General features: G+C 55.9%; 1 protein-coding gene and 1 long non-coding RNA gene across 2 annotated transcripts in view; one reads left to right on the top strand and one right to left on the bottom strand.

Annotated features, from left to right (window-relative positions):
- Positions 1–25,584, bottom strand: part of NOL4L (nucleolar protein 4 like) — a 130,627-nt gene that overhangs the window by 52,414 nt on the left and 52,629 nt on the right. Inside the window, exons 3-4 of the mRNA XM_066234255.1 lie at positions 21,137–21,248; positions 10,475–10,584 (exon numbers count right to left, since the gene is read on the bottom strand). Of these exons, the coding sequence (XP_066090352.1) occupies positions 10,475–10,584; positions 21,137–21,248 (222 nt within the window). The remainder of the gene's footprint in view (positions 1–10,474; positions 10,585–21,136; positions 21,249–25,584) is intronic.
- LOC136308769 (uncharacterized) lies at positions 5,847–7,326 on the top strand. The gene is made up of 3 exons (XR_010726174.1): positions 5,847–6,382; positions 6,476–6,573; positions 6,706–7,326. It is a non-coding gene; the product is annotated as an uncharacterized lncRNA (long non-coding RNA).

Below are 25,584 nucleotides of genomic sequence, written 5' to 3'. Positions count from 1 at the left end.
AGAAAAAAAGCCTGACCAGGCGGTAGTGCAGTGGATAGAGCATTGGACTGGGATGCAGAGGACCCAGGTTTGAGACTCCAAGGTCGCCAGATTGAGCGCGGGCTCATCTGGTTTGAGCAAAAAGCCCACCAGCTTGAACCCAAAGGTTGCTGGCTCCAGCAAGGGGTTGCTCGGTCTGCTGAAGGCCCGTGGTCAAGGCACATATGAGAAAGCAATCAATGAACAACTAAGGTGTTGCAATGAAAAACTAATGATTGATGCTTCTCATCTCTCTCCATTCCTGTCTGTCTGTCCCTGTCTATCCCTCTCTCTCTCTGAAAAAAAAAAAAAAGAAGAAGAAAAAGAAAGTGTCACCCCGGTAGGATAGCTCAGTTGGTTAGAGCCTCCTCCTGGTTCGCCAAGGTTGTAGGTTCCATTAGTCCAGGGGTCCCCAAACTTTTTACACAGCGGCCAGTTCTCTGTCCCTCAGACCGTTGGAGGGCCGGACTATAAAAAAAACTGAACAAATCCCTACGCACATTGCACATATTTTAAAGTAAAAAAAAAAAAAGGGAACAAATACAATATTTAAAATAAAGAACAAGTAAATTTAAGTAAACAAACTGACCAGTATTTCAATGGGAACTATGGGCCTGCTTTTGGCTAATGAGATGATCAATGTCCGGTTCCATATTTGTCACTGCTAGCCGTAACAGGTGATATGACGCGCTTCTGGAGCCGTGATGCGTGCATCCCACGTCAGCGGAAGTAGTACTGTACGTGAGCCATGCTGCACTTTGTGGCGCCGCCACATACAGTACTCCCCGAGCACAGGATGAGGATGGATCCTGTGCTCCTCTCACTGACCACCAATGAAAGAGGTGCCCCTATCGGAGGTGCAGCGGGGCCGGATAAATGGCCTCAGGGGGCCGCATGTGGCCCGCGGGCCGTAGTTTGGGGACCCCTGCATTAATCCCTGGTCAGGGCACATACAAGAATCAACCAATAAATGCATAAATACAGTGGTAGTCAACCTGGTCCCTACCGCCCACTAGTGGGCGTTCCCACTTTCATGGTGGGCGATAGTGGAGCAACCAAAGTGTAAATAAAAAGATAGATTTAACTATAGTAAGTTGTTTTAGAAAGATTTATTCTGCCAAACTTAGCAAAAATCCGACATAAAGTACTTAGTAAGTAATTATTATTATATGCTTTAACTTGCCGTAACTCTGCTTTATAAATTTTATAAAGTAAAGTTACTTCCCTACTTTATAAATCACCATTACTGTGGAACTGGTGGGCGGTTAGAAAATTTTACTACTAACAGAGATACAGAAGTTGCCGGTAGGTATAAAAAGGTTGACTACCCCCGCATAAATAAGTGAAACTGCAAGTTGATGTTTCTGTCTCTCTGTTTCCCTTCCTTTCTTTCTAAAATCAATCAATCAATCAAATTACAAATAAACAAAAAACAAAACCAAATAAAGGGCTACCTAAGAGGCTGTTTCTAAGGGTAAACTGCCCTGAGGTCATGGGGTGGGGGGCACCAGGCAGAACCGGACAGCAGCTACTCCGCCCACACATATCTTCTCAAACAGAAAAGCTCCCAGAATCATTCTTTGCCTGGAGAAATCCAGACCGCATCCTTGGCCCCGTCAGTGTTTTCGTCGCTTTTGTTTTTTCTTGCCACAGCACAAACTTTCCACATTGCCAGGGATTTACTGGGACAGGAAAAGGTTTGGGCTGTAGCTTCTCAGATCTTGCAAACGGGGCCAGTGGCATCCCAGGCCTTCCTGGGGCTTGTATGGACTCAAGTAGGGCCCCCCACGGCTCAGCTACATAACAAGTAACAGGCAGGCTGGTCCCAGAAGGCTGTTGAGGGTGTCTGAGTGGAGGGAGGCGGGAGACAGAGCAAGAGAAGCACGCCAGCGGCGGACCACGAAGGCCAGGAAGCAGGACGAAGGGAAGGAGTCTGGGAACTGAGAGAATGGTCCAAGTATACCCTGGTTACCTCGGTGGGGCAGCAGACCCCACATTCTCACAAATTCCACGGGGTCCACGCCAGGCACATTTTTAGAAAGCAGACGCATAGGCTCCACCTTTGAAGACGCTAGTCCAGAGAAGAAACGACAGCAAGACGGCAGCAAAGATTACAGAAGGTGAAGAGAGGGATGATGGGGAAGATGCTGAGGCGAGGGCTGAGAAAGAGAGATGCTGCTTTTCCATGGTGAAGCCTAAAAGTGTTCTTTATGTTCAACAGGGCCACCCAACCTCCTCAGCCTCCCCAAAGGCCAGACCTCCAAGGTCAAGAGGACCTGAAATCTTTCTGGAAAATTATGCCTTTGATCAACATACGATATCTCTCTTCGCCCTATTTAATGCCTTTCCTTGCCTTGACCATGTACTTGTTTAACATTAATAACACTCTCCTCCTTTTCTTTTGTTTTCTTTTTGTGTCATTAAAAAAATTTTTTTTTATAAATACCAAATAGATTTTGCCATTAAAAAAACCCATCTGGCCCTGACTGGGTGGGTCAGTTGGTTGGAGCATCGTCCTGATATTCAGAAATTGCCAGTTCAAATCCCAGTCATGACTCATACAGGAATAGATCAAAGTTTTTCTCTCTCTCTCTAAAATCAATCAATAAATTTTTTTTTTAATCTGAGTATTTTTTACTCTAGTGAAATATAACCCATTTACATTTATTGTGATTTACTAGTGTTTGGTCTTGTTCCTGTTAGCTTACTTATGTTTTCTACTTATTATATCTCTTGGTTGTTTCTCTTATTTCTCCATTTAATTACTCTTGCTGAGCTGATTGGTTTCTCTTTGTTTCTTTTATTTTCTTTAGTGGTTTAGAAGTTCTATTTCTATTCTATGAAGTTACTCTTTAATTTTATTTTTTAAAATTTTTTTAAATTTATTCATTTTTAGAGAGGAGAGAGAGAAGAGAGAGGGAGAGAGAGAGAGAAGGGAGGAGGAGCTGGAAGCATCAACTCCCATATGTGCCTTGACCAGGCAAGCCCAGGGTTTTGAACCGGCGACCTCAGTGTTTCCAGGTTGACGCCTTATCCACTGAGCCACCACAGGTCAGGCTACTCTTTAATTTTAAAGATACACACCAGAACCTCTGTTTTCTTCAAAGACCATCAAGGCTTTTATACACACTAAGCCAAAGCAGGGGACGTGGCAGTTTCCATCCTGCGATTTCTTCCCTGAGCTTACACCTTGCCTGAGCTGCAGGTCAGCCTGAGGACGGGGAAGGACGACATCATTGTTGCTAACAAGTGCTAAAAATCTGGGTGTCAGAGTCAGCACTGTGGCAAGGTGTCTCTCCACAGGTAAGAGTCCTGTGAGTCCGGTCCTCAGTGCTCAAGTAAAGTGACAGGCTCTCACTGTAACTGGGTTTCTCCTTTGGTCCCACCCATTTTCTTGGGGCTCTTTTGAGCAGGAGGGAGTTTGAGAATGTTCATTTAAAAAAAAAAAAAAAGCCACAAAGAAGGGTTAAGGACTCAGTGGGAGAAGAAACAGAACCTTGCTTTAAGTCCCTCCCTGTTCCACAACCTGGTCCAAAAGATACTGATAAAAAAAAAAAAAAGCGAACGTGGTTAGCCAAAAAATGGTAACAACCCACATATCTGTCAATGAATGAGTGGATAAACACAATGGGAGATAGCCATACAATGGAACAGGATCCAGCCGAGCAAACAGTGTGGTTCTGTCACATGCTACAACACAGATGAACCTTGGAAACATGAAGGGAAATAAGCCAGACACAAAAGGACAAATATATAATTCCACTTATAGGAGGTACCCAGATAGTCAAGTTTATAGAGACAGGAAGTCAAACTGTGGTTACCAGGGGCCGGGAAAAGGGAAAACGGGGAATTACTGCCTAAGGGCTACAGAGTTTCTATTCGGGGTCATGAAAAAAATTTAGAAAGAGATAGTGGTCACGGTTCCACAACATTGTGAATGTACTCAACGCCACTGAATTGTCCATTTAAAATGGTTAAGCCCTGGCTGGACAGCTCAGCCAGTTAGAGCACCGCCCCAAGGCGCAGAGGTTGCCAGTTCAATCCCCGGTCAGGACACCTACAGGAACAGTTGATGTTCCTGTCTCTCTCTCTCTCTCTCTCTCTCTCTCTCTCTCTTTGCTCACTAAAAAAATCAATCAATAAAATATTTTTTTAAAATAGTTTAAATGACTAACTTTATCTTACGTATATTTTACCACGGTCAGAAATGAAGTGGATGTGCCAAGCTCCTCAGGGCGGGCTTGTTTTCTTCTCCCCTTGGAGAGATGGGAGACTAAGAAAGACCCACTCAGCCTTGTGCGTTCCCTGCCGAATCCTTGCCTGGCCCCCGGTGCTGACGGAGGGGCTGTTTCGCAGCCTCACTTCCAAGAAAGGCCCATGCTCTGTCTCCTCCTCCTCCTCTTCCTCTTTCTTCTTCCTCTCTCTCTCTCCTCCTTCCCCAGGCCTGGTCCTCCCGGTGGAGCTGGTGCCTCTCAGCTTCCCTCCCCTGGACCCTCTCTGACTGTTCAATCAAATCTCGTCTGAAGTAAGTGCACGTCCCCTGGACCAGCCAGCAGGCCCCCGGCCCCTGACCAGCCAGCAGGCCCCCGGCCCCTTCTTGCATCTGTTTCCTGTCCTGGGTTCTAGTCTGCGGCCGCTGTCTTGTCCTCTCTGCTAAGGAGAGCGCTTTCAGAGCCACCACACTGCCTGCTTCCTCTTTACGGCTCCGGCTTCTTGGACAAGGGCATTGGCTGAATCCATTAAACAGAAGTTGCGTAATGATGCTACTGCGGAGGTCAGGAAAACTTCGTCCGCGCTCCTAATGTGCCTGGCACTGTTCTCAGCACTTGAGCTTGCTTTGTGTCATTTAAATCTTAAAACGACTCGAGGAGGAAGGTGTATTGTTATTCCTCTCCAGGAACGGATGAGGAAAAAGCAGCACAGAGAGGCACAGGGATTCGCCCAAAGTCACACAGCTGGTAGCTGGTGAAACTGTGGCGACTCCAGGAACAGGAACAGCCCGAGTCCAGGGTCTGGGCCCGGTGGGCGGGCTGGAATCCTGGCTGAGGACAGGGCCTTCCCACACTGGCCCCCCTGGAAGGGGCGGGAGGGCCAGTCCTCTGGCCACCCCAGGGCCCCTGGGCAGTGTGTGTGTCCAGGTAGGGGGGAGTCCTGCCCTTCCTCCACTACTACCCTTCAGGAGCAGAGGAAAGCTCCGGGCGGGCCTGGCCCAGAGCACGCGGCAGAGGAGAGGGAGGCAGAGGTTAATGGAAGCAAGTAAGAGCCTCCATCACGTGGGCTTAAACAATGGAGCGGCGAACCACTTCACACGCAGCTGAGAGAACCATTAAAACCATTAGCGGGACATTAGCGCTGCTCCAAGAACTGGAGAGAAGGGAGGCCGAGGAAGGTGCTGACAGCCCTCTCCCACTCCGGGGCAGAGCCAGGAGTGGGGGTGGAGGGAGAAGTGTGCAAACAAACAAAACAAAAACAAAAAACAAAAACCAAAAAACCCGGGCCAGCCGGTGGGGTGCCTTGGGAAGGTGGCTGAACCTTCGGGGCGTCCCAGCCTCCACCCCATGAGATGAAAGTGTGTCCCGGAAGGAACACGGATGATTGCTCTCTCTCTCTCTCTCTCTCTCTCTCTCAACCCCCTTCCGGATCTGGATCTGATTTCTACAGGGGGTTCAAGCACTGGGATCTCAGGACCGATCAGGATAACGTCACCCATAACGTGGATATCAGATTACCTACGAGCCTCCGCAAGGTAGGGGAGATACCGCCCCCTCGCCCCGGCCCCACCCCCACCGCCCGCCAAATTCCTCCCCCGGTGTTTCCCCAGGTTTTCGTCCATTCCAGGCGGTCCCGGTTCCCAGGCCGAACAAAAGCCTGCGCTGTCAGCATCTCAGCCAAGGTTTCCCTCCACCCGCGCCACGGGCAATCCTCGATCCTCCTGGGCACATCCTTATCTATGGGAAGTGTGGGGAGACGCAGGGCTTGGGGCCCTGGCAGGTGCACGGGTTCGGGTTCGGGGATGGAAGAGGTCTGAGTTTCCGGTTCCTGTTAGTGGCTGTGTGACCTCTAGCAAGCGCTGACCCTTTGGGAGCCTGTCAGCGCAGGCATCGGTGCGGTGAGGGTAATAACGTGACCCCGCAGAGCCGCGAGGGCAAAGGGCACAGCGTGTCAAGTGCGGACGCAGAACAGGGGCCCCCTCAGTGGTCAGTGGCCCACCTGCCTGAACCGGCACCGATCGCTCTGTCCCTCCTCTAAGCCCTTCCCACAGACCCGAGTGCCACCGCTTCTCCTTGTCTCTGTCGTTGAGCTGGGAGAGCCGGCAGGGCGGCCACCTGGCTCTGTTCACCCGTCTGCTTGGCACCCGGCTCAGGTGCCCAGTGGGTGGACAGGTGGATAGATGGGTGGGTATGGACAGAAGGGTCAGTGCCTGATGGGAGAGGAGTATAACCAGCTTATTTGGTAGGTGGAAACATCAAGGCCCAAAGGGCAGAGAAAGACTCCAAACTACATGGCAAATCAGCACCAGAAAAACAAAGCAGGCTGCAAAATAATAAATCCAGGGTAATCCCCTTTCTATTTCAACAGTCTAGAAGGGTGGAGACCAAAATATTCTGTGATCTGAATGGTGGGGTGACGGTGATCTTGATCACCGCACTTTTTTTTTTTTTTAAGTTTATTTTATTTATTTTAAAGATGAAAGGAGAGAGAAAGAGGAACATTGCGCTGTTCCTGTATGTGCCCTGACCGGGGATCGAACCGGCAACCTCTGTGCTTCCGGACGGTGCTCTAACCAACCAAGCTATCCCCCCAGGACCACTTTCGCTTTTTGACTACTGATTTTTCTCCTGAGGCTGTGTGTGACTGGTGTAATGGAAAAAAAAATTTTTTTTAAGTATTGGGGAAAAAACCCAAATGAGACAGCAAACAAAAGCAGCAGCGCATGAGGAAGAGCCCCAGCGTGCTTCTTGGGGTACCCTGCACCCAGCCCTGGACAGGCGCTGAGAGGCCGGCTGCTGGGGGGGGGGGGCGCTCACGGGCCAGCCCGGGCCCTCGCCGTGTCAGTCCACAGGCATGGAACCTTCCTCCCCGGCCCCCCTACAAGAAAATGCATTCCTCGTCGGTACAACTGAAGGTGATTTCAGTTTTGTGTCTTTATGAGAGTTTTCCCGAGTAAGGCCAAAAAATAAAACAAAAAAAGATCATCTCAGGCTACACTCAGCTACCCTCAGCTCAACGTGGCCTTCGTGATGACAGCCCCTGCGGTTTGTGTCTTCACATGGGGGGTCCTGCAAGGGTGGAGTCTGACCCCCAAACATCCTGCACACTCAGGTGCCGACTATCGCCATCGGATTTTCATATCACCCACGACCCCCCCCCCCCGCCCGTGCGGAAGAACCCACCTCCCAGCCTCGGAATCTATCCGAAGTGTCTGGGCTGGACAAGAAGCGCTGTGATTCCATCCATTTCATGAGGAGACCCCACCACCTGTTCCCGTCTGCTCGAGGCAGAGTGAGGACACACGTTCTTCCCACCTTGCTGTTTGGCTCCTGGACACCTACTGCTGGGGGGAAAATACTGAGTCATTGGGATTTCTTTCTCACTCAAAGTTTTTAGATGTAGAGCTTTGTCCGGCGTTAATAAAGTATCACTTATCCCGGCTCCCAGTGAGTTTAGATTTATTTCCCTCGTAGCCCGCACAGGTGATTTGCAGACACGACCGGTGTCCTCTGCATGTCATGGGCAGAGTGACCAGCAGGGAAGCCCGATCTCAAGACGTGAGATTCAAAAGCGGTGGAGCCAACCCCGTGGCTGTGTTTGAATAGGGGGCCACTCACCCACCCACCCACCCACCCCAAGGGGAGCCCAGCTCTGGCTTTGCTATAGGAGAAGAAAAGCCACTAATTCAAATGTATATATTTTTACAAGCTGAAGGAGCAAAGACGTGGGGTCCTTGGCCCTTCCTTGCTGCCGTAGATAAATAACCCGGCAGCCAATGTGACTTTTTGTTTTCCCACGTTTCTGGCTATAAAAGAGGGATAATGCTTGTGTCTGAGAGGCGGAGGCCTTGAGAGCTCATTGTGGCGCACGGCACACTGGAGGCTGACGGATGAGAGGCCCTCGGCACGAGGCCGGGAGCTGCGTCTCCTGCCAGGTGTGGGGGGCGCACCTGCCCCCCCCACCTCCTGCAGCACGCAGGAGAAAGCTGGCTACCTCCAAGGGGCCTCCGTCTGGGGAGCTATGGATGAAGGCAAGGAAGACACAGCCGGCGCCACGCTAAAGCAGGGGCCACCCCAGTCTCGGCCTCAGCCCCCACTGGACCCTCAGAGCCCCCTTGCAGACAGATGTCCTCCCTTTCTTGGGAGTAGCTCAAACCTTACCGGGGCGATGTATCCATCTTGCTTGGTGAACTTCCGTTCACTCACAGACAGATGCCCATCAAAGGCCAAACGCTATGCGCTCCCCTCTCTGCTTAGCGTTATAGCTCCCCACCGTGTCTGCGCCAGTCACACCATCCTCCCGGATTCTCATGGGCGCCATCCTCCCTTGAGCCACGGGGTCCTTGCAGGAGCTGTTCCCTCAGCCTGGAGCTCTGTTCCTTTCAGATTGTGACCTCAGTTCAAAGGTCCCTTTCCGAAGCAAACCTTTGCTGACCCCAGCCTCTGTCCACCCCGCCCCCATCTAAGGACTCACAGCCCCGCGTGGCCCACTGCGTGTGGCATCTGTCACCGCTGCCCCAGGATGGCTGGGTACCCTCTCCCTCAACTGTTCATGGCTACGAGCCGAGTATCCGTGTGTGATTTTTTCTCTCTCGCTGTCTTTGCCCATCCCCAGCTGACAGAGTAGGGCTCCATGAACATTTGCTGAATGTCTGAATCCTTGTGAACGCACGTAGCCTATAGCTTCAACCCCCCACAGACAGCGAGAATCTGTATAAACCGAACGAAATAGAACAGGACCCCTGAATGCGGGGTCACGGGCAGACTGTCCCGACTGCCACTGGTTCTGCAGCCAGAACCTGGGTCTCGTGCCGCTCTGTACGAAACAACGAGCTGCGGCTGCACTCCGGGCTGTCCGAGTGACCCTGGGCCTCACTCCTCACGGTGACGATGGGAATGGCGGTAAGAGTGTGTGGGAGGCCAGGTGCCTGTGACGGGGTGGATGGTCACAGGAGAGAGGCTCTCGCGCTGACCCTGCTCGGCAGTGTTTAGATGCTACAGCTCTGACCACCCCGATTACTGACATTCCTGGAGAGAGACGACTCGGCCATGGTGAGTACGGAACCTCACTTTCCCACTGGACACCGTCTTTGATCCCTCGATGTGTCTTAAAGACGCAACAACCATCACAGAACAGACTCTCTCGCCCGCCGGGACCCAGAGTCGCCAACAGCTCTACCACGCAGAGCAAAGCTTGCTTCGTTCAACCTTTGGGGGCTGGTCCCGGTGGGCACACCATCCCTCCTCCTTAGGGGAGTGCAAACTTGGTATGTCCACGCCAACCAGCTCAAATCCTCAAATGGGGTGCCACCGTCCCCAGTGCTACCCGAGCACACCCTGCTACCTCACCTTGGAGCTGGCCTTGGAGCCATCCCCCCCCCCATGACAACACGCACTCAGGTTGTCAAGGAGACCGACCGGTGGTAAGCGAGACAGCACACATCCACAGAAGTCAGACTTTCAGTGAAAGAACCCATTCCCTCGGTCAGGCCGCGGGGACAGATCTAGTGGCCTCAGATGTCACGACGGACGAGAACACTGAGGCTGGAAGTGGGAGACGGTCACCCGCTTTTAGGCCGTGGCGGAGGAAGGAGGTGGCCGGCCCCCCCACTTGTTCTCTCCTCTGAAGGACAGTCTGGCTACTTGCTTTGAGGTGCACTGTGCTGTGCGGGGGAGGCCGGCAGGGGCGGTTTTCTCTAAATAGCCTGTCTCCACCGTGCCTGACAGCCCTTGGCAGCCCACAACTGGGGAGTCTCGGACAGCCAGGGGCCTTATCTTACGTGGGCCACTGGCCAAGGCCCATCCTCCCAGCCTGTCTGGGCCCCCAGAGTGACAGAGGCCACGGGCTGGCCGCCAGGGCCCCTCCCCTCCCGTCCCCCTGGGGAAAGGAGGTGAGTGATGGAGTAGACAAAGGGCAGAGCAGAGACAGGCACCACCCAAGAGCGAGGTCTGCGGCTCTTTCCTCCCCCGCCCCGCCCCCTCGCGGCCCCTGCCCTTGGGGAAAGTTTCTGTGAAGCCTGAGCTCCCCAGGTTCCCCTGAAGACCCAGCAGACCCTTTAACGAGAAACACATTCTTTCCCGGCCCCGACTGCACGGCCCAGATAACCAGATAAGGGCCTCTTTGATTCCGGGTGTGTTGACACAGGCTGTAGCCCCACATCGCAGTAAGGATCAACCACATCCAGGCAAGTTAGGACGCCTCCAGGTGGGGGAGACAGGGGGGCGGGGGCGGGGGGAGGCCTTACCTGCTCCTGGGAATTCATCACGCGCAACTTCATCTGCTTCAGGTACGTGGAGGTGAGGGGCATGTTGTAGTCGATGATCCCGGACACCAGAGGAGAGGGAGGCTCGTTTTCTGGCGGAAAGAACAAAGAGAACCCCTTTCAGCGAGTGCGTGCGGTGGGCCACCAGCAGGGCACACCCTGCCGCCCGCGTGGCCAGCTCACCAGAGCCTAAGAGGAGCAAAGAACAGGCCGGAGGTCACTAGGGGGCAGCTGACCCACCACATCTGGCCCATCAGTGTGGATGGCACGGCACCGAAAATATCGTTCAATTAAGTGCCAGTGTTTCACAAGAATGTTCACATTAAAAAAAAAAAAATCAAGAGCGTTGGCTTTAAAGAATGGAAGGTCTGGCCACCTAGGGCCTGCAGCCCCACACGGCAAACAGCCACGGTGTCCGTGCGGCAGCCACTTCCTGCAGCAGATGTGAGCTCCCCCCTTTTGCCACAGTCCTCACCGCTCCCTACTGTCCTGCACTTTCTCTCAGTTCCAATACTGGCCGGGGCCTTGAAGGCACTTACGTTTCCAGCCCCAAGCTAAGCCAGCTCTCTTCCTGGTGCACACATGCCACCCGCACCCCACCCACCTCCTACACCCACAGCCACCCCCCCAAATGGCACCCTGAGGTACCATATGGCTCACAGCTCTGGGCCCCCACCCCTGAAATTCTGGTTCCTCCCTAATCACGTGGGATATGGTGCTTCCCATTTATTGCTTTGTTTGTCCTCAAGATCAAAGTAATGTGTGCTCCTTTTGGAGAGCATGTGCAGAGTATGAAAAGATAGAAAGGAGAAAAAAAAAAAACCACCTCTAGCTGCACTACGCAGCTTGGCATATGCTTCTGTTTATTTTTTCCCCCCGGGGATTTCTCTTCTTTATGTCCTTGATATCATAACGAATACAGAAAATTATATAGCCTGCTTAAAAGAAAAAAAAAATTTTTTTTCCATAACGTTCTGTCCCAGGCATTTCCTTCACCACTAAAAATCCTGTTTTCCTTCACAGACATAATTTTTATAGCTGTGCACTATCTTTACCTGAGTTTACTGAAGTCGTTCCTTTATGAACGGCTATGGATGTTGCCTCCCATTGGCGATTATAAACAACACTGCTCGGAACATGTCTGTGTGTGGACATCGGTCTAAATTTATGATCGTTTCCTTTCTTTTTTTTTTTTTTTAGAACAGGTTCCAAGAAATGGATCCAAGGGGAGGGATATTCGGTAACTCTGAAAAATCTCCGGCCCAGCAACAAAGGCTTCCGTGGAGGCCATTGCCGTGGACGCAGCCGGGTCAACGGTTCTGCATCTTGGGTACCACTGCGGGCCACACACGGGGCAGGTGGAAACGGCAGGCACAGGAGGAAGTCAAGGAAGATGGGGAAGGGGGCATGATTAGAAGGGAGCCTGTCACCCCTCCCCCATTCCAACTTCCCCTTCAGATGTCTTCTGCTACGGCCAAGCTCGAAACCCCCGATATCCTCCTTGCGGGGACCCCCTCCTATTTAGTCCCTTAGTCACTGGCCCCTGCTATGCCTCTCTACCTGGGGAAACAGTCTTGGGTGGCCTGTTCTCGGGGCCCCTCCTCCTGCCTCCAGGACTCCCGGGCCTTTGAACCCAAGTTCTCCCTGATGCCTCGTCCTGTCAGGGAGCTGGGACTCGAGTGTGCGCGCAACTCCTGGGCTAGCCGAAGCCTGCCCTCCACCGTCACCACCGCGCCCAAGACGGGCGGAAGGGGAAGCACGTGGTGCGGCCGAGGTGGAGGGATCCACAGCCACGGTGTCCGAGGTGACGGTGACGTGTCAGACCTGCCGCTTAAGCCCCGGAGCCCAGGCTGGAAGCCCCCCCCCCCCGCAACCTTGAAAAAACTATGCTGAGTGAGAGAAGCCAGACACAAAAGGGCAAATACTGTGTGATCCCACTGAGGTGGAATACTGACCACAGACACATTCACAGAGAAAGGAAGTAGAAGGGAGGTGCTTAGGGATGGGAAGTTACTGCTTCGTGGGTACAGGTTTCTGTGTAGGGGGACGAAAAGGTTTTGGAAACAGATAGCGGTGGTAGTTGTTCAACGACGTGAATATAAGTCACGCCACTGAATTGTGCACTTAAAATTATTAAAATGGCCTGACCAGGTGGTGGCGCAGTGGATAGAGCGTCGGACTGGGATGCCGAGGACCCAGGTTCGAGACCCCGAGGTTGCCAGCTTGAGCATGGGCTCATCTGGTTTGAGCAAAAGCTCACCAGCTTGGACCCAAGGTCGCTGGCTCCAGCAAGGGGTTACTCGGTCTGCTGAAGGCCCGTGGTCAAGACACATATGAGAAAGCAATCAATGAACAACTAAGGTGTCACAATGTGCAACGAAAAACTAATGATTGATGCTTCTCATCTCTCTGTCCCTGTCTATCCCTCTCTCTGACTCTCTCTCTGTCTCTGTAAAAAATAAATAAATAAATAAATAAATAAATAAATAAATTATTAAAATGGCAATGCTTGGCCCTGGCTGGTTGGCCCAGTGGATAGAGCGTTGGCCTAGTGTGCAGAAGTCCCAGGTTTGATTCCTGGTCAGGGCACACAGAAGAGACCGTCTGCTTCTCTTCCCTCCTTCTGCTCCTTCTCTCTCTTCCCCTCCTGCAGCCAGGGGCTCAACTGGTTCAATAATCGGCCCTGGGCACTGAGGATAGCTCCCTTGGTCTGAGAATCGGCCCAAGATAGGGGTTGCTGGGTAGATCCCGGTGGGGGCACATGTGGGAGTCTATCTCCCCTCCTTTCACTTTTAAAAAAAAGAAGCAAGGTTTACATTATAAATGTTTTTTTACCAGGACAAGGAAAAAGTCCCTGCGAACAGGGTGAGAAAACCGCTCCAGGGGAGGAGGGAAGTTCCTCCTTGGTGAGGACAGAGACAGCCCTGCAGAGAGTGGGGTCCAGGCAGATGGGGCCCGGGGACGGGGCGCCACTTTGAGCAGCAGCACATACATCTGCTGACAACACAGCCTCAACGACATTTCCTACCAAATCTTATAGAAGCAAAGAACTTTGTTTAGCTTTTCAAAGCTATGTGGTCACATACACAGTTTTTGTGTGCTTTGAGGTGGATCTTTGTTCTTTGAGGAAGTAAATGTCACTAATGTAGAATGTTTCAGAAACTGCCTTGAAATGAACCGCACTTTTTTTTTTTTTTTGTATTTTTCTGAAGTTGGAAACGGGGAAGCAGTCAGACAGACTCCCGCATGCGCGCCCAACCGGGATCCACCTGGCACGCCCACCAGGGGGCAATGCTCTGCCCATCTGGGGCGTTGCTCTGTTGCAACCAGAGCCATTCTAGTGCCTGAGGCAGAGGCCACAGAGCCATCCTCAGCGCCCGGGCCAACTTTGCTCCAGTGGAGCCTTGGCTGCGGGAGGGGAAGAGAGAGACAGAGAGGAAGCAGAGGGGGAGGGGTGGAGAAGCAGATGGGCGCTTCTCCTGTGTGCCCTGGCTGGGAATCGAACCCGGGACTCCTGCACGCCAGGCTGACGCTCTACCACTGAGCCATCGGCCAGGGCTCTTATTTTTATTTATTTATTTTTTTTTAAAGAGAATTCCTCTTGGTTTGGTGGCAGAAGGGTCCCATTGGTCCCCTTGACACAGAAGCTCCATGCTGTGGGGAAAAGGCAATGTGTCCCCAGTGTCCTCATGACCTCTCCTTGCTGCCTCCTCATTGGCCAGGATTTGACCTCTCTATGCCCAGGTATATGTTGGGAACTGGCCCACCCAAAATTGTCAGGGTGGGATGCCGTATGTGAGACAGACATTCCAGTGGCGACATGGAGATGGTGTTACTCAAAAAAGCCACGGTTCCTGTTTTCGGATCCTGGGTCTTCAGGGTCCTGCTGCTTTCGTTTCATTTCCTCAAAGACAGGGTTTCCAGCAAAAAGCTGTTAGGTGACATGGTCTGTGAGTTGGGCCCCCTCTCACCCACGCACGGGTCCCCGGTCAGAGCCGCAAATGGAGATTTCACCGAGTGTCACAGTGCCTTGGTGTTTGGTCAACCACGAACGCCGGGTGCTGTGCTCCTTTACTGACGGTTACCCATGTCCTGCGTGAAATGCCACAGCGGCTTATGAGAAAGTCTCTTTAATAAAGCCAGGGATGCCCTGGCCGGATGGCTCGGTTGGCGGGAGCACAAAGGTGGCCGGTTCAATTCCCCGGTCAGGGCACATACAGGAGCAGCTCGATGTTCCTGTTTCTCTCTCAAAAAAATAATAAATAAAGCCAGAAACAAACTGTAATGGCTGGGCTGGCGCTCTTGGGAGGCGGGAGAAGGGATCCCCCCTGGCCTGGGCCCGCCACAGCATGCTGGCAGCTCAGGCCGCTGCTGGTGCCCAGAGGGGGGGCAAGAGCCCCCGCCTGGGAAAGCTGGGATGTCCTGAGCAATGTGTCCACCCCTCACAGATCAGTGTGCAGCTCCAGAGGGGAGCATTCTGTTGGGGAGGCTCCCTGGCGGGCAGGGGACATTCCAGGAGAGGGGACGCACCAGGGAGCTGGCTGACAGAGGTCAGACACTCAGCCACCGCACAGCAGGGAGAAAGGCAGGCGGGGTTTCCCGGCAGTGGGGGAGCCCCACCGAGCTGGAGGTGAGAACCACACACACACAGTGAGGGTCAACGTAGTGGGAGAGAGGTAAGGAGCCAGGGGCCAGTGGGAGCCCTGTGGGGGCGTCAGGTGCTCACAGGTGAGCTGGTAGATGCCGGGCTGGGGGGGTGACCTAAGATGGACACATGCACAAGGGACACAGGCACCTGTGGGCTTGGCTGAGACCTCTCGCAGTCGGTCTCCTGCTGTGATCATCGCGCACAGTGGCCGGGCTCGAGCCACCACACACAACCCAATAGCCCTGGTGAGTCGGGAGCCAGCAAGGGTCACGGAACCAAAACAGTGGGGCAGGCTGCTGGTGAGAGAGGCGGAGGAGCCACCCGGGGAAATGTTTCAACACCTCTCTGCCAAGGAAAACTGAAACCAGCCCAGCTCAAGACCTAGTTCTTTTTTTTTTAATTTTTATTTTTATTTATTCATTTTAGAGAGGAGAGACAGAGAGAGAGAGGAGAGACAGAGAGAGAGAAGGGGGAGGAGCTGGAAGCATCAACTCCCATATGTGCCTTGACCAGGCAAGCCCAGGGTTTCGAACCGGTGACCTCAGCATTTCCAGGTCGATGCTTTATCCACTGCGCCACCACAGGTCAGGCAAGACCTAGTTCTTATAGACCTTGAAAATAATCAGTGACGCAGAGGGTTTGCTCGCGCCAAGCCGCACGGGCCACGGAGCGCCAACCTCCGCAGCGGGACTCCGGTGGCGTTCATTCATTAGTTGGTGCAAGTTTTCAGCTTAAGTGGTGGCCTCCATTTCTCCCGACGGAACACAGGGTGGCACTTCTCGAAAGCGTCACCTACAGGATGGACGAGCCCCTTGGTTCTGGGTGCCAGGGGCAGGAGCTGCCCCAGGCAGGGCTGGGTATGAAGGATGTGTGTGTGCGTGTGTGTGTTTGTGTGTGAGAGAGAAAGAGAGAAAGAGATGAAGGCCTGGCACAGAGGAATCCTGAGACCAGCCAGACCGTCATGGATCTTGGATTTGGAAATAAAAAATCAGAAGGTAGGCTCTGGCCATTTGGCTCAGTGGATAGAGCATCATCAGCCTGGTGAATGGCTGTCTCAGGTTCGATTCTCAGTCTGGGCACACAGGAGAAGTGAGCAACTGCTTCTTTCTCCCTTCTTTATCTTTTCCCTTCCCACAGTCAGTGGCTCAATTAGTTTGAGTGTGACCCCAGGCACTAAGGATAGCTGGGTTGGTCCCAGTGTGTCCGCCTCAGGCACTAAAAATAGCTTGGTTGATTCAAGCATCAGCTCCAGACAAGGGTTGCCGGGTGAATCCCAGTCAGGGCACATGTGGGAATCTGTATCACTATCTTCCTTCCTCTCACTTAAAAATATAATAACAACAGAAGGTGACGAAAAAACCTCTGTAGGAGGGAAGTCAGTCAGCGGATCAGTAAGTCTTCAAGGAGCACTGACTGCTGCGTGCAGGCTCAGGGTGGGGAAGGTGGGGCCCCTGTAGGGACAGTCCCTGCACTCAGCAGGGACTGGTGATGAACCCACGAGAGCTCAGAGTGGGAAGAGCTCCAGGCAGCCCCGTGCAGAGGGGGTCTTGTGTTCCGTCGCTCAGCTGACAGCTCCTGAGCCCTGTCCAGAAGCTCCACACGGACCCTTCTGCTTCGTGCTCCCGGGAAGTCCCCGTGGTGGGGGCAAGTATTAACACCCCCCTCACGGAAAAGCCAGTGGCACGTGGAGAGACTGTGCAAGCTCGCCAGCAAGTGAGGACGAGAGCCAGGAGAGGACAGGTCAGCAAGCAGGTCAGCACAGAGCCTCTGCAGGGGCAACAGAACTGGCCGGAAGCCCTGGCCGGTTGGCTCAGTGGTAGAGCGTCGGCCTGGCGTGCAGGAGTCCTGGGTTCAATTCCCAGCCAGGGCACACAGGAGAAGCACCCATCTGCTTCTCCACCCCTCCCCCTCTCCTTCCTCTCTGTCTCTCTCTTCCCCTCCCGCAGCCAAGGCTCCATTAGAGCAAAGTTGGCCCGGGCGCTGAGGATGGCTCTGTGGCCTCTGCCTCAGGCGCTAGAATGGCTCTGGTTACAACAGAGCAATGCCCCAGATGGGCAGAGCATCGCCCCCTGGTGGGCGTGCCGGGTGGATCCCGGTTGGGCGCATGCGGGAGTCTGTCTGACTGCCTCACCGTTTCCAGCTTCAGGAAAATACAAAAAAAAAAAAAAAAAAAAAAGAACCGGCCGGAAGGGGACGAGGGGTCTGCTGGAGGAGCTGGGCATGAGGGGCTTGGAGGCCACACAGAGGAGTCCGGGCCTAGCTGGTCACAAAGCCGCCTCCATCTGGTGGACGCCTCCTTCCTGGAGGAGGCGAGCTCTCTAGGTAACAGGCATCGCCCTCTGGGGGCTCCCAGGCTGCAGACATACCAACCACACTGTGTCCGTCAGAGAGAACAGGAATGTGCCCCCGGCGGCCCCTCTCCCCGGAGCTGGGGCTGGTCCGACCCGAGGAAGGCCCACCCGTCTCCGTTCTCTGTCCCCTCCCCACCTGGGCTGGCTCGGGGGCCAGCTGGTGGGGGACGAGCGTGGCGTCGCGGTGGGGGGGGGGCTGGCGTTTCCCGTCTTCGGACTTCCTGAGCCTCAGCGCCTCCTTTGTCTGTGCTCCTGGCGCTGGGGAAGCCTGGGGACGGTCCACCCCCCCACACACACACACACACTCTCTGCCGGGGGACGAACCACTGAGCAGAGGAGGCCGCTCGGCTTCCTTGCTTTCTTCTGAATCCTCGGCCAGGAAGCGAGGCGTTCTCCCAGGAGCCCCTGGAGAAGTCTCCATCCTGTTCCCTGTCCCCCTCCTGCGCCACCATCCTGGGGCAGGAACCCGGGGCCTGCCTCTGGGGTCGGATGCAGGCTTGAGGTCCCTGTGGGCAGGTGGGATAGGGAGGGGAATGGCCGGCAAGGCAGGGTGCCTGGCAAAGCGATGGGTGCCGCTGACCGCCTCCCGGGAGGCCGTCATGGCAGGCGGAGATGGGATCTCCCGGCTCTCGGCCGGTGCAGGAGAAGGGAGAGCCGGCCAGCTGGTGAGGGTGGTCCCGGCGGCTCACGCCTCTGCCCGGGAAGCCGATAGGGAAGCCTGTTTGGACACACTGGCCGCTGTCAGCCAGCCAGCCCTGCCCGTGGCCCAGCGGCCAGCCAGTGGGCCCAGGGTGCTCACCTAGGTGGCCCGACTGACCGTGTGTCGCCCCATGGGACCACCTGGACATCGGCGGTCTGGCGTCTGGGCTCCACGTGGAACCCAACACAGGATGTTCCCACTGCCCCAGGGGCCCCACAGGACACGGTTGCTAAACTCGACCAGCTGCGTCCTCACAACAGCCCCAAGAGGAAATTGCTGATGAGAAGATCAATTCTCTTGCCTCCTGGGGACCCTGGACAAGTGATTTCACCATGACACCTCTCTGTGCCTCGTCTGCTCGGGGCTGTAAACCAGGACAGACACCTCACAGGCTCGCAGGAGCTGTCACGAGCTGGCGAGGTCCAGCGAGGTCCTCTAACCTGCTGAGGGACACACGGCAGGGAACCGGATGGCACCCCCTCCCCCAGGCCTGCCCGACCCCAAGCCCGTCTATGGGCCACACTGTCCACCCTGCTCCCTGTGTCTCCTCCTCTTTCCGCAGGGACAAAGAAGCGGCGTTCCACCCAAGGACAGGCAAGGATGGCCCAGGCACAGCCCCACTCTGTCCTGCCCGGAGCGAGCCCCTGCAAGGGGAGGCTCCAGCCCGGAGCCCACAGAGCTGGTGGATATTCTAGGCGGCTTCATCCGGGCTGTGTGCGCACTCCCCCTCACCTCCCTCTTTCTTCCTCCCTCCTCCCTCTTCCCTCCTCCTCCCTGGGATGGGGGCGTGGCCGTAGCAGCACTGAGAAGAAACAGGCTGAACTGTGCAGCATCACCCGCCGGGCCACGCAGAAGCCCACGAAGGAGGAGGAGGAGGAGGAAGAAGAGGAGGAGGAGGAGGAGGAGGAGAAGGAGGAGGAGGAGGAGGAGGAGGAGGAGGAGGAAGAATGGGAGGAAGAGGAGGAGGAGAGGAACTGCCACCCTGGAGACCTTCCACCCTCTCGGAGGCGTGGGGGAGGTGAGAATGCCCTCCACCAGTAGAGAAGGAACCTGCAGACACCCCACAAATGGCAGCGCCCCCCACCCCCGGCTCTGGCCTTGCCTTTGCCCCCAGGTGAACACATTCTGTATCTGACTACCCTCGTTGCTATGGAAACAGTTTGAACAGAACAGGAAGGGACAGGTGGATGGGTGGGCACCCCTGGGACCCAGATCCGGGCAGGATGGGGAATGCAGCAGAGGAGAAAGCCCCCCTCCCCGGTCCATCTGTGGGTACCAGCAAATGCTGTCGTGGCCCCAGGGGCTGTAGCCGGTCAGCCAGGGGCCTCGGTCTAGCATCCAGCATTATCACAGGACCTGCAACGTCCACAGGTCACCCCTCCTGCCCGGTAGTCCTGAGCCAGGCACAGGGGTTAACTCCCAAACCCCGTCAGCCCCTGAGGCGGCTACCACCATCAACCCCGTTCCACGGATGAGGAAACTGAGACTCAGAGAGCAAGTCACTTGTTCAGGACACATGTCGGTAGAGCTGTGGAGCTGGGATCTGAACTCATCCCAGGGTGGCCCCCGGAGACCCCGCTCTTAAACCAGACACCGACCGACCGACCAGCAGTTCCGAGGGACTGCCGAGATCGGTTCCTGTCCCTCAAGCTGCAGCAGCTACCGGAACGCGCCTGGTGAAGTGAGCGGCGTGGCCTGGCGGCCACCACCAGAGAAGAGGCCCCGGGGCTGCCGAGTTCGGCTGGTGTCAGAAGTTGCCCACACGCAGTCAGGGCCGCCCACTCGGGCTTCGTCGGCGCTCTTCCCTTCCCCAGACTGGGAGGGTGCCACCCGGGCAAACGGCTCACCCTTCACTCCCTCGGGCACCATACCCACGGACGTCAGCAACCCTGGCAGGCCTGGTGCCCAGGAGCAGCCTAGAAGCCCCGATGAGTCACCCACCCGGGCACCATTTCTAAAGGGCAGAGCTGTATCATACCAGTGAAACACATGCACTGGCCCGTCTCCCCTGTGCCAAAGCCTCCCGTGGACAGAGAGGCCTCTGGGACGATCAGACTGGTCAAGTGGGGGCCATTGTGGCAGCACACTGCAGAGGGCAGAACTGGAGAGCACGGATGTCCATCCAGGGGACCGACCTTGGCTGGTCACAAGTGCTCTGGGCATTTTATTTTATTTTATTTTATTTAGGAGAGAAGGAAAGTGAGGAAGAAACAGGAAGTATCAACTCGCAATAGTTTCTTTTTTTTTCTTTCTTTTTTTATTCATTTTAGAGAGGAGAAGGAGAGACAGAGACAGAGACAGAGACAGAGACAGAGAGAGAGAAGGGGGAGGAGCTGGAAGCATCAACTCCCATATGTGCCTTGACCAGGCAAGCCCAGGGGTTCAAACTGGCGACCTCCGCCTTCCAGGTCGACACTCTATCCATTGCGCCACCACAGGCCAGGCACTCTGGGCATTTTAAGTTCTAACCGGTCCCGCTAGACTCCCGGTTTTAGGAAGGACCGACTGCTGGCCAGTGTGTGGGTACTGGGTGGGAGGGTGCACACTGTGAGGGCTACGCCCCTGTCCCAAGAGAGCTGACAGTCGGGTGAGCAAGCCCAAACCCACGGGGCCAGCATGGAGGGGGAGACCTGGGTGGCAGGCATGACAGAGAGTGGGGTGGGGGGTGCGGTGGACCCGTCTGTCTGGAACCTCGGTGGGAGAGGGGGACGTGGCCTGGGCCTTGAAGTGCAGTGGGAAGGTACCCTTGGTTTTTTTTCAGTGAAACTGACTTTAAAACCGAACCAAACGGAACGAGGCTCTCTGGGCAGCCCCATGGACCCACACTGGCCTCTGGGAACGATGACAACTGCCCGGGGGCCCCCATGCACTTATCTGTCTGTGCCTGCAAAGGACAGGCCCTCCCTGCTCAGCTGCCCTCTGCCCGCAGCCGCGGCCCCGCCTACCTTTGGGCTCCAGGCCGTTGGAATTAAAGTGCATCCTCTTCTGACACTCGGTGCAGCTCATCAGGAAGCGGGTCACGGCCTCGCGTGGAAGGAAAGCGTAGGTCTCCGCGATCTGGGGGTGGGAGGGAGAGGAGGCGGGCGTGTTATGTGGATCCGTGGGGAGGCTGCTTAGTCACCAGGTCACCGAGGGCTGGGCTTTGGTGGTGGGCACTTGGCCCTGGCCAGGAAGGGCATGAATTTGAGGAGCGAGGGGGGGGGGAGGTGTCCTCGATTCTCAGATGTGGAAATGAGTCAGTACTTCTGCAGAGAACCATGTGTTTTAAAATTCTGAATAAAGGAACTTAAAAATTTAAAAAGCAAAAGCATTTTAAGACACTGTGTAGGGTTAACCTATACTCATACGTAAGAGTCCTCTCTGAACGTTTTATCGCTGTTATGGAAAAAAAACAACAAGCTGACAAAAATTGCTCTAGGGTGCAATGGAACAATTTCCCCTCCTGGAGATGGATGAACTGAGACCCACTTATAAATCCACGGGCTCTGGGCCTGTGAGCAGCACCCAAGGCTCCATGAGCTATTTCCCGCAGTAACTCACAGATCAAGAACCTTCTCAGGGACCGCTATCAAAGGCTGATGTCAACTGATCAGATTTTTTTTTCAAACTGGACAGGCTCTTAGGACCCCCATGTTCCCAGTTAAGTCACGAGGTCCAGAGAGGTGAACCCACTTGCCCAAGGTCACACAGGTCTTTAGAAGCAGTGCCAGACTTTAAAGCCCATGTTCCAGGTGACCCCCCTACACACACACACACACACACACACACACACACACACACACGCACCTCCAGAGGGCCTCCCCTGGGGGGGGGGGGGTAAAGAAACACAAGGAGATTGGTTGAGGGAGTGGGGAAGGAGGTGGGGTGGGCCCAGAAGTCCAGCCCTGTCCTCTTGCTCTGGGTTTTGGCAAACCCACCGGCCTTGGTCTGGCCGCCTGAGGAACCAGAGGGACCTTTCAGGCCCAGGGTCCTCTTGAGAACTGGCCAGTTGCCAGGTTCTGCCTTTCCCACAACCCGGGCCCTCCCTCTCCTCTCCACTAGGGGGCAGCAGCACCCCAGCGTTCCGCGGTCCTCGCCGCAGCCCCGCTGGGAAAGTTGGCCGTGCTGCTCCTTCAGGATGCCCATCTCTGTGGTAACCAGGGGGCTGGCTCCCGCAGGGCAAGTGGATGGGGCGGAGGTGGGGACGCAGGAGGCCTGGGGCGCTCCGGCTGCTGCGGCCAGGGCCCTCCGAGCACGGGTTCAGGCTGGGCTCCCAGCTAGGCAGGCCTGTGGAGCTCCGGGGGCCACTCTGCTTGGCCGTTGGCCGCACACACAGAGTTCATTTTGGTGACACAATTGTTATTTCTCAGCTGATTTGATGCTCTGTGGAGCAGGCAGGGTCCTTGATGAGTTATCTCCCTTCCAAATTCCCTGTCTGATTGCCTTCCTTTGGAGGTCAGGGACAAGGGCAAAACCCTGGTCCCCGACTGGAGCTGGTGGGTGGGGAGGTGATGGTCAGCCATGCCCCGGTCCTCCCTGGACGGCAGGGCCGAGGGACGGGGCTCTCCTGCCACCCACATGCGCATCTTCATCCCATCCCGGAGCCGCCTTCAGGCCTAAGGTGAAGGTCGCCCCTCTTGGGCCTGCAGGGTAGGGACGCATGCGCCTTGCTGACCGGCTCGTGGCAGAAGGGCGTCTGCCTGGCAAAGCGGGAGGCTATGGCTGACTCGGGCCAACAGATGACCTTGTGGGTGCCCGAGGTGCGGCATCCCGGGACAGGCCTCTGAATGGCTGAGCAGAGGACTTGCGGGGGAGGGTCCCAGTCTGCCGGAAAAAGGAAGGGAGGTTTCTACCCTAGGGGACAGACAGCCCTGCTTCTCTCCGCGGAGTTCCCCCGCTGCTGGGCAGAGAAACGCGTGTTAACAGGGTTCGGGGAGGGCCCTCCTGGCCTGGCTGTTCTGCTGCAGGCTGCCCTCTGGCCTACGGAGGGTCCCACCACTGTACCCAGAGAGAGCTCTGACCAGGGGCCGGAATGGTGGCCCCAGCGGTCCTGGCCCCGCAGAGACCCAGCAGTCTGCAGAGGCTGGCCAGAGCGCCCCATGCGGAGGAGGTGGGGGGTGGGGGGTGCTGGGCACACCCCCTTCAGCCCTGCATTCCATGGGGCAGATAGGTGAGAAGGCCTTGGCGCTGTCCGAAGGCCAGGAAGGGAAGCCCTGCCCTGCACGGCTGCCATGTCTGCAGCCTTGGTAAGAGCTCCTGGGGAGTGAGCCCAGCGCGGCCCTGCCGTAGACACCCACACAGTCAGGAGGACGCCGCCCCACACCGGGGCCTGCAACCCTCTGCAGGCATCCTTTGGCTCACCACGCCCCCACCCCGGATTGTCCACATGAGCCATGGAACCTCCATTTCTGTCTGACTGCACAGATGCCCACGGCCACAGGACCACAGGTGGAGTTGAAATGAGGAAGACACTCCCAGTGGATGCTCTAGTCAGGAGGATGGTGGCTTTCAGATAGTTTTAGAGCCATAGGCACTGTTCTGGAAATAGATTCTTACATGCTGAAGCCCCAAACATAAAACAGAGAAAGACAGAGCTGCAGTGTTGAAGGAGGGGACGCTTGGGGACCCCTGCCCCCACCTCGCTTCCCTGGGCGGCCCTGGGCGGCCCGGCTACCTTGCTTTCCTCGGGGCCTCCTGCTGGGCCCCTGGGACCCACAGATGTATTTGCCTTTTACGTTTTTTTCTAGTGGTAAAAACCGAGAGAGGTTTTGCTGGCAGGAGAAGCAGAAGCTATTTGCAGAGTCGCTGACTTGTGAGGCTCCATTCCGCTCCCCGGCTCGGAAGCGGACAAAGACAGATGAGGCCAATCGGGGGGATTTGCACCACTCGACAAGATCCTCCTTCTGCCCTGCGGGTGGATTAGCACGTGGTGGGCCTGGAGGAGCTCTCCCTCACCACATCTGGCCTCAACTCCAGAGCAGGCTGGGTGTCCAGACCCGGCCTGGGGAACCTGATCCAGCCAACCAGCACCCTGGCAGCGAGGGAGGAAGCCACCGGGCTCGCTCTAACCCAGATGGGTGCGTCCACCAGAAAAGCCCAGTCCAGCCCCTGGCAGTGGCAAGACCTCCCGGGAGCCTCTGGCCCTTGGGTAACACTGCATCAGAAGCAGAAAGGAAGGCAGGGGCTTCCTATCCAAAGTGGGAACTCCCCCCCCCATATTAGCCCTTACATATGGGCACCCACTGCGGGTTCACAGACCTCCAGCTTCAGAGAGATCATTGCCTGATCCTGATCTGCTGCTGAACAGTGGTAGATGCTAGAAAGTTCTTTTTCCTCCTCACTGAAGAATGTGCCCCTTTCAATGCCCTGAACAAGTTCACCCATCTCCTTCCCAGTTCCCTGCCTCCCACGGGTGAGCCCAGGCCTGTAAGGACCCGAAAGTCCCAGGAGACAACGGGGCCATCCCGGATTCAGGTTTGGCAAAACACAGAGAGACAGGCCCCTGAACACCTCAGCCAAGAGCCTGAGGCCAACCCGGCTGTGCCAGGCGGGGCCTCCCTGTAGCCGTCGCACAATTTCCTGGGGGGCTCCCTTTTCACAGGCCCGGGTGGACTGGGGTGCGTCCACCAGTGAGGGGAAAGAGCTGGCTAGGCTTGAGCTGAAGATATGCAGCAGATGAAAAGAGGGGGACAAAACCGCCCAGGCACCACCCCCAGCCCCCAGAAAGGGAAAGGGTGACAGATGGGGATGGGGGGGAGAGGAGGCGCACGGGGGTGGGGAGGGGGTACGGCAGCCCCCCCCCAGGCCTCACACCCACTGCAGGGGGGCCCTGGCCTGCTCCACTCGGCCTTGGCCCTGCTGCTGAAATTCCAGCTCTGCGCGCAGCCCAGCTGGCTCGCCGCCAGTCATGTGCCAGCTCCAGGCTGGGCAGCGGGAAGTGGGGCACGCGGCAGGCATATGGACAGGAAGCCAGGAAACGCAGAGCAAAGGGCTGGCCGTTCGGTTGGCCCAGGGACGCCGGGTGCCACCAGGACCAGCCGGCTCTGCCCTCCCCGCCTCCCCACGGCACGGTGGAGGCCACGGCCCCCGGCCTCCATCAATATGCAGGGAGTGCCCGCAGGTGAGCTCGGTGCTGGGTGCCGAGGGGCCCCAGTGAATCCCACAGTCTGGCCGGCTCCAGCTCGTCCACCTGGGGCAGCAGGAAGTCACTGGCCTTCCGAGCTGCCCTCAGGCGTTTGCGGAAGGGCAGGCTGCCCGCGGTCAGGGTGCACGCGGGCCCTGGGGCCAGCTGCCTGGCTCTGCGTGTCCGCGGGGAGACCGCAGGCAGACTGCACGTCTCTCTTGAGCCTCGACTTCCTCATCTGTAAAATGGGGACAACAGCGCCCGCTTCACTCCTACCACCTGCAGGTGCGT

This window comes from Saccopteryx bilineata, chromosome 6 (genome assembly GCF_036850765.1).
Source record: "Saccopteryx bilineata isolate mSacBil1 chromosome 6, mSacBil1_pri_phased_curated, whole genome shotgun sequence".
NCBI lineage: Eukaryota > Metazoa > Chordata > Mammalia > Chiroptera > Emballonuridae > Saccopteryx > Saccopteryx bilineata.
This window is presented reverse-complemented; position numbering and strand designations above follow the sequence as displayed.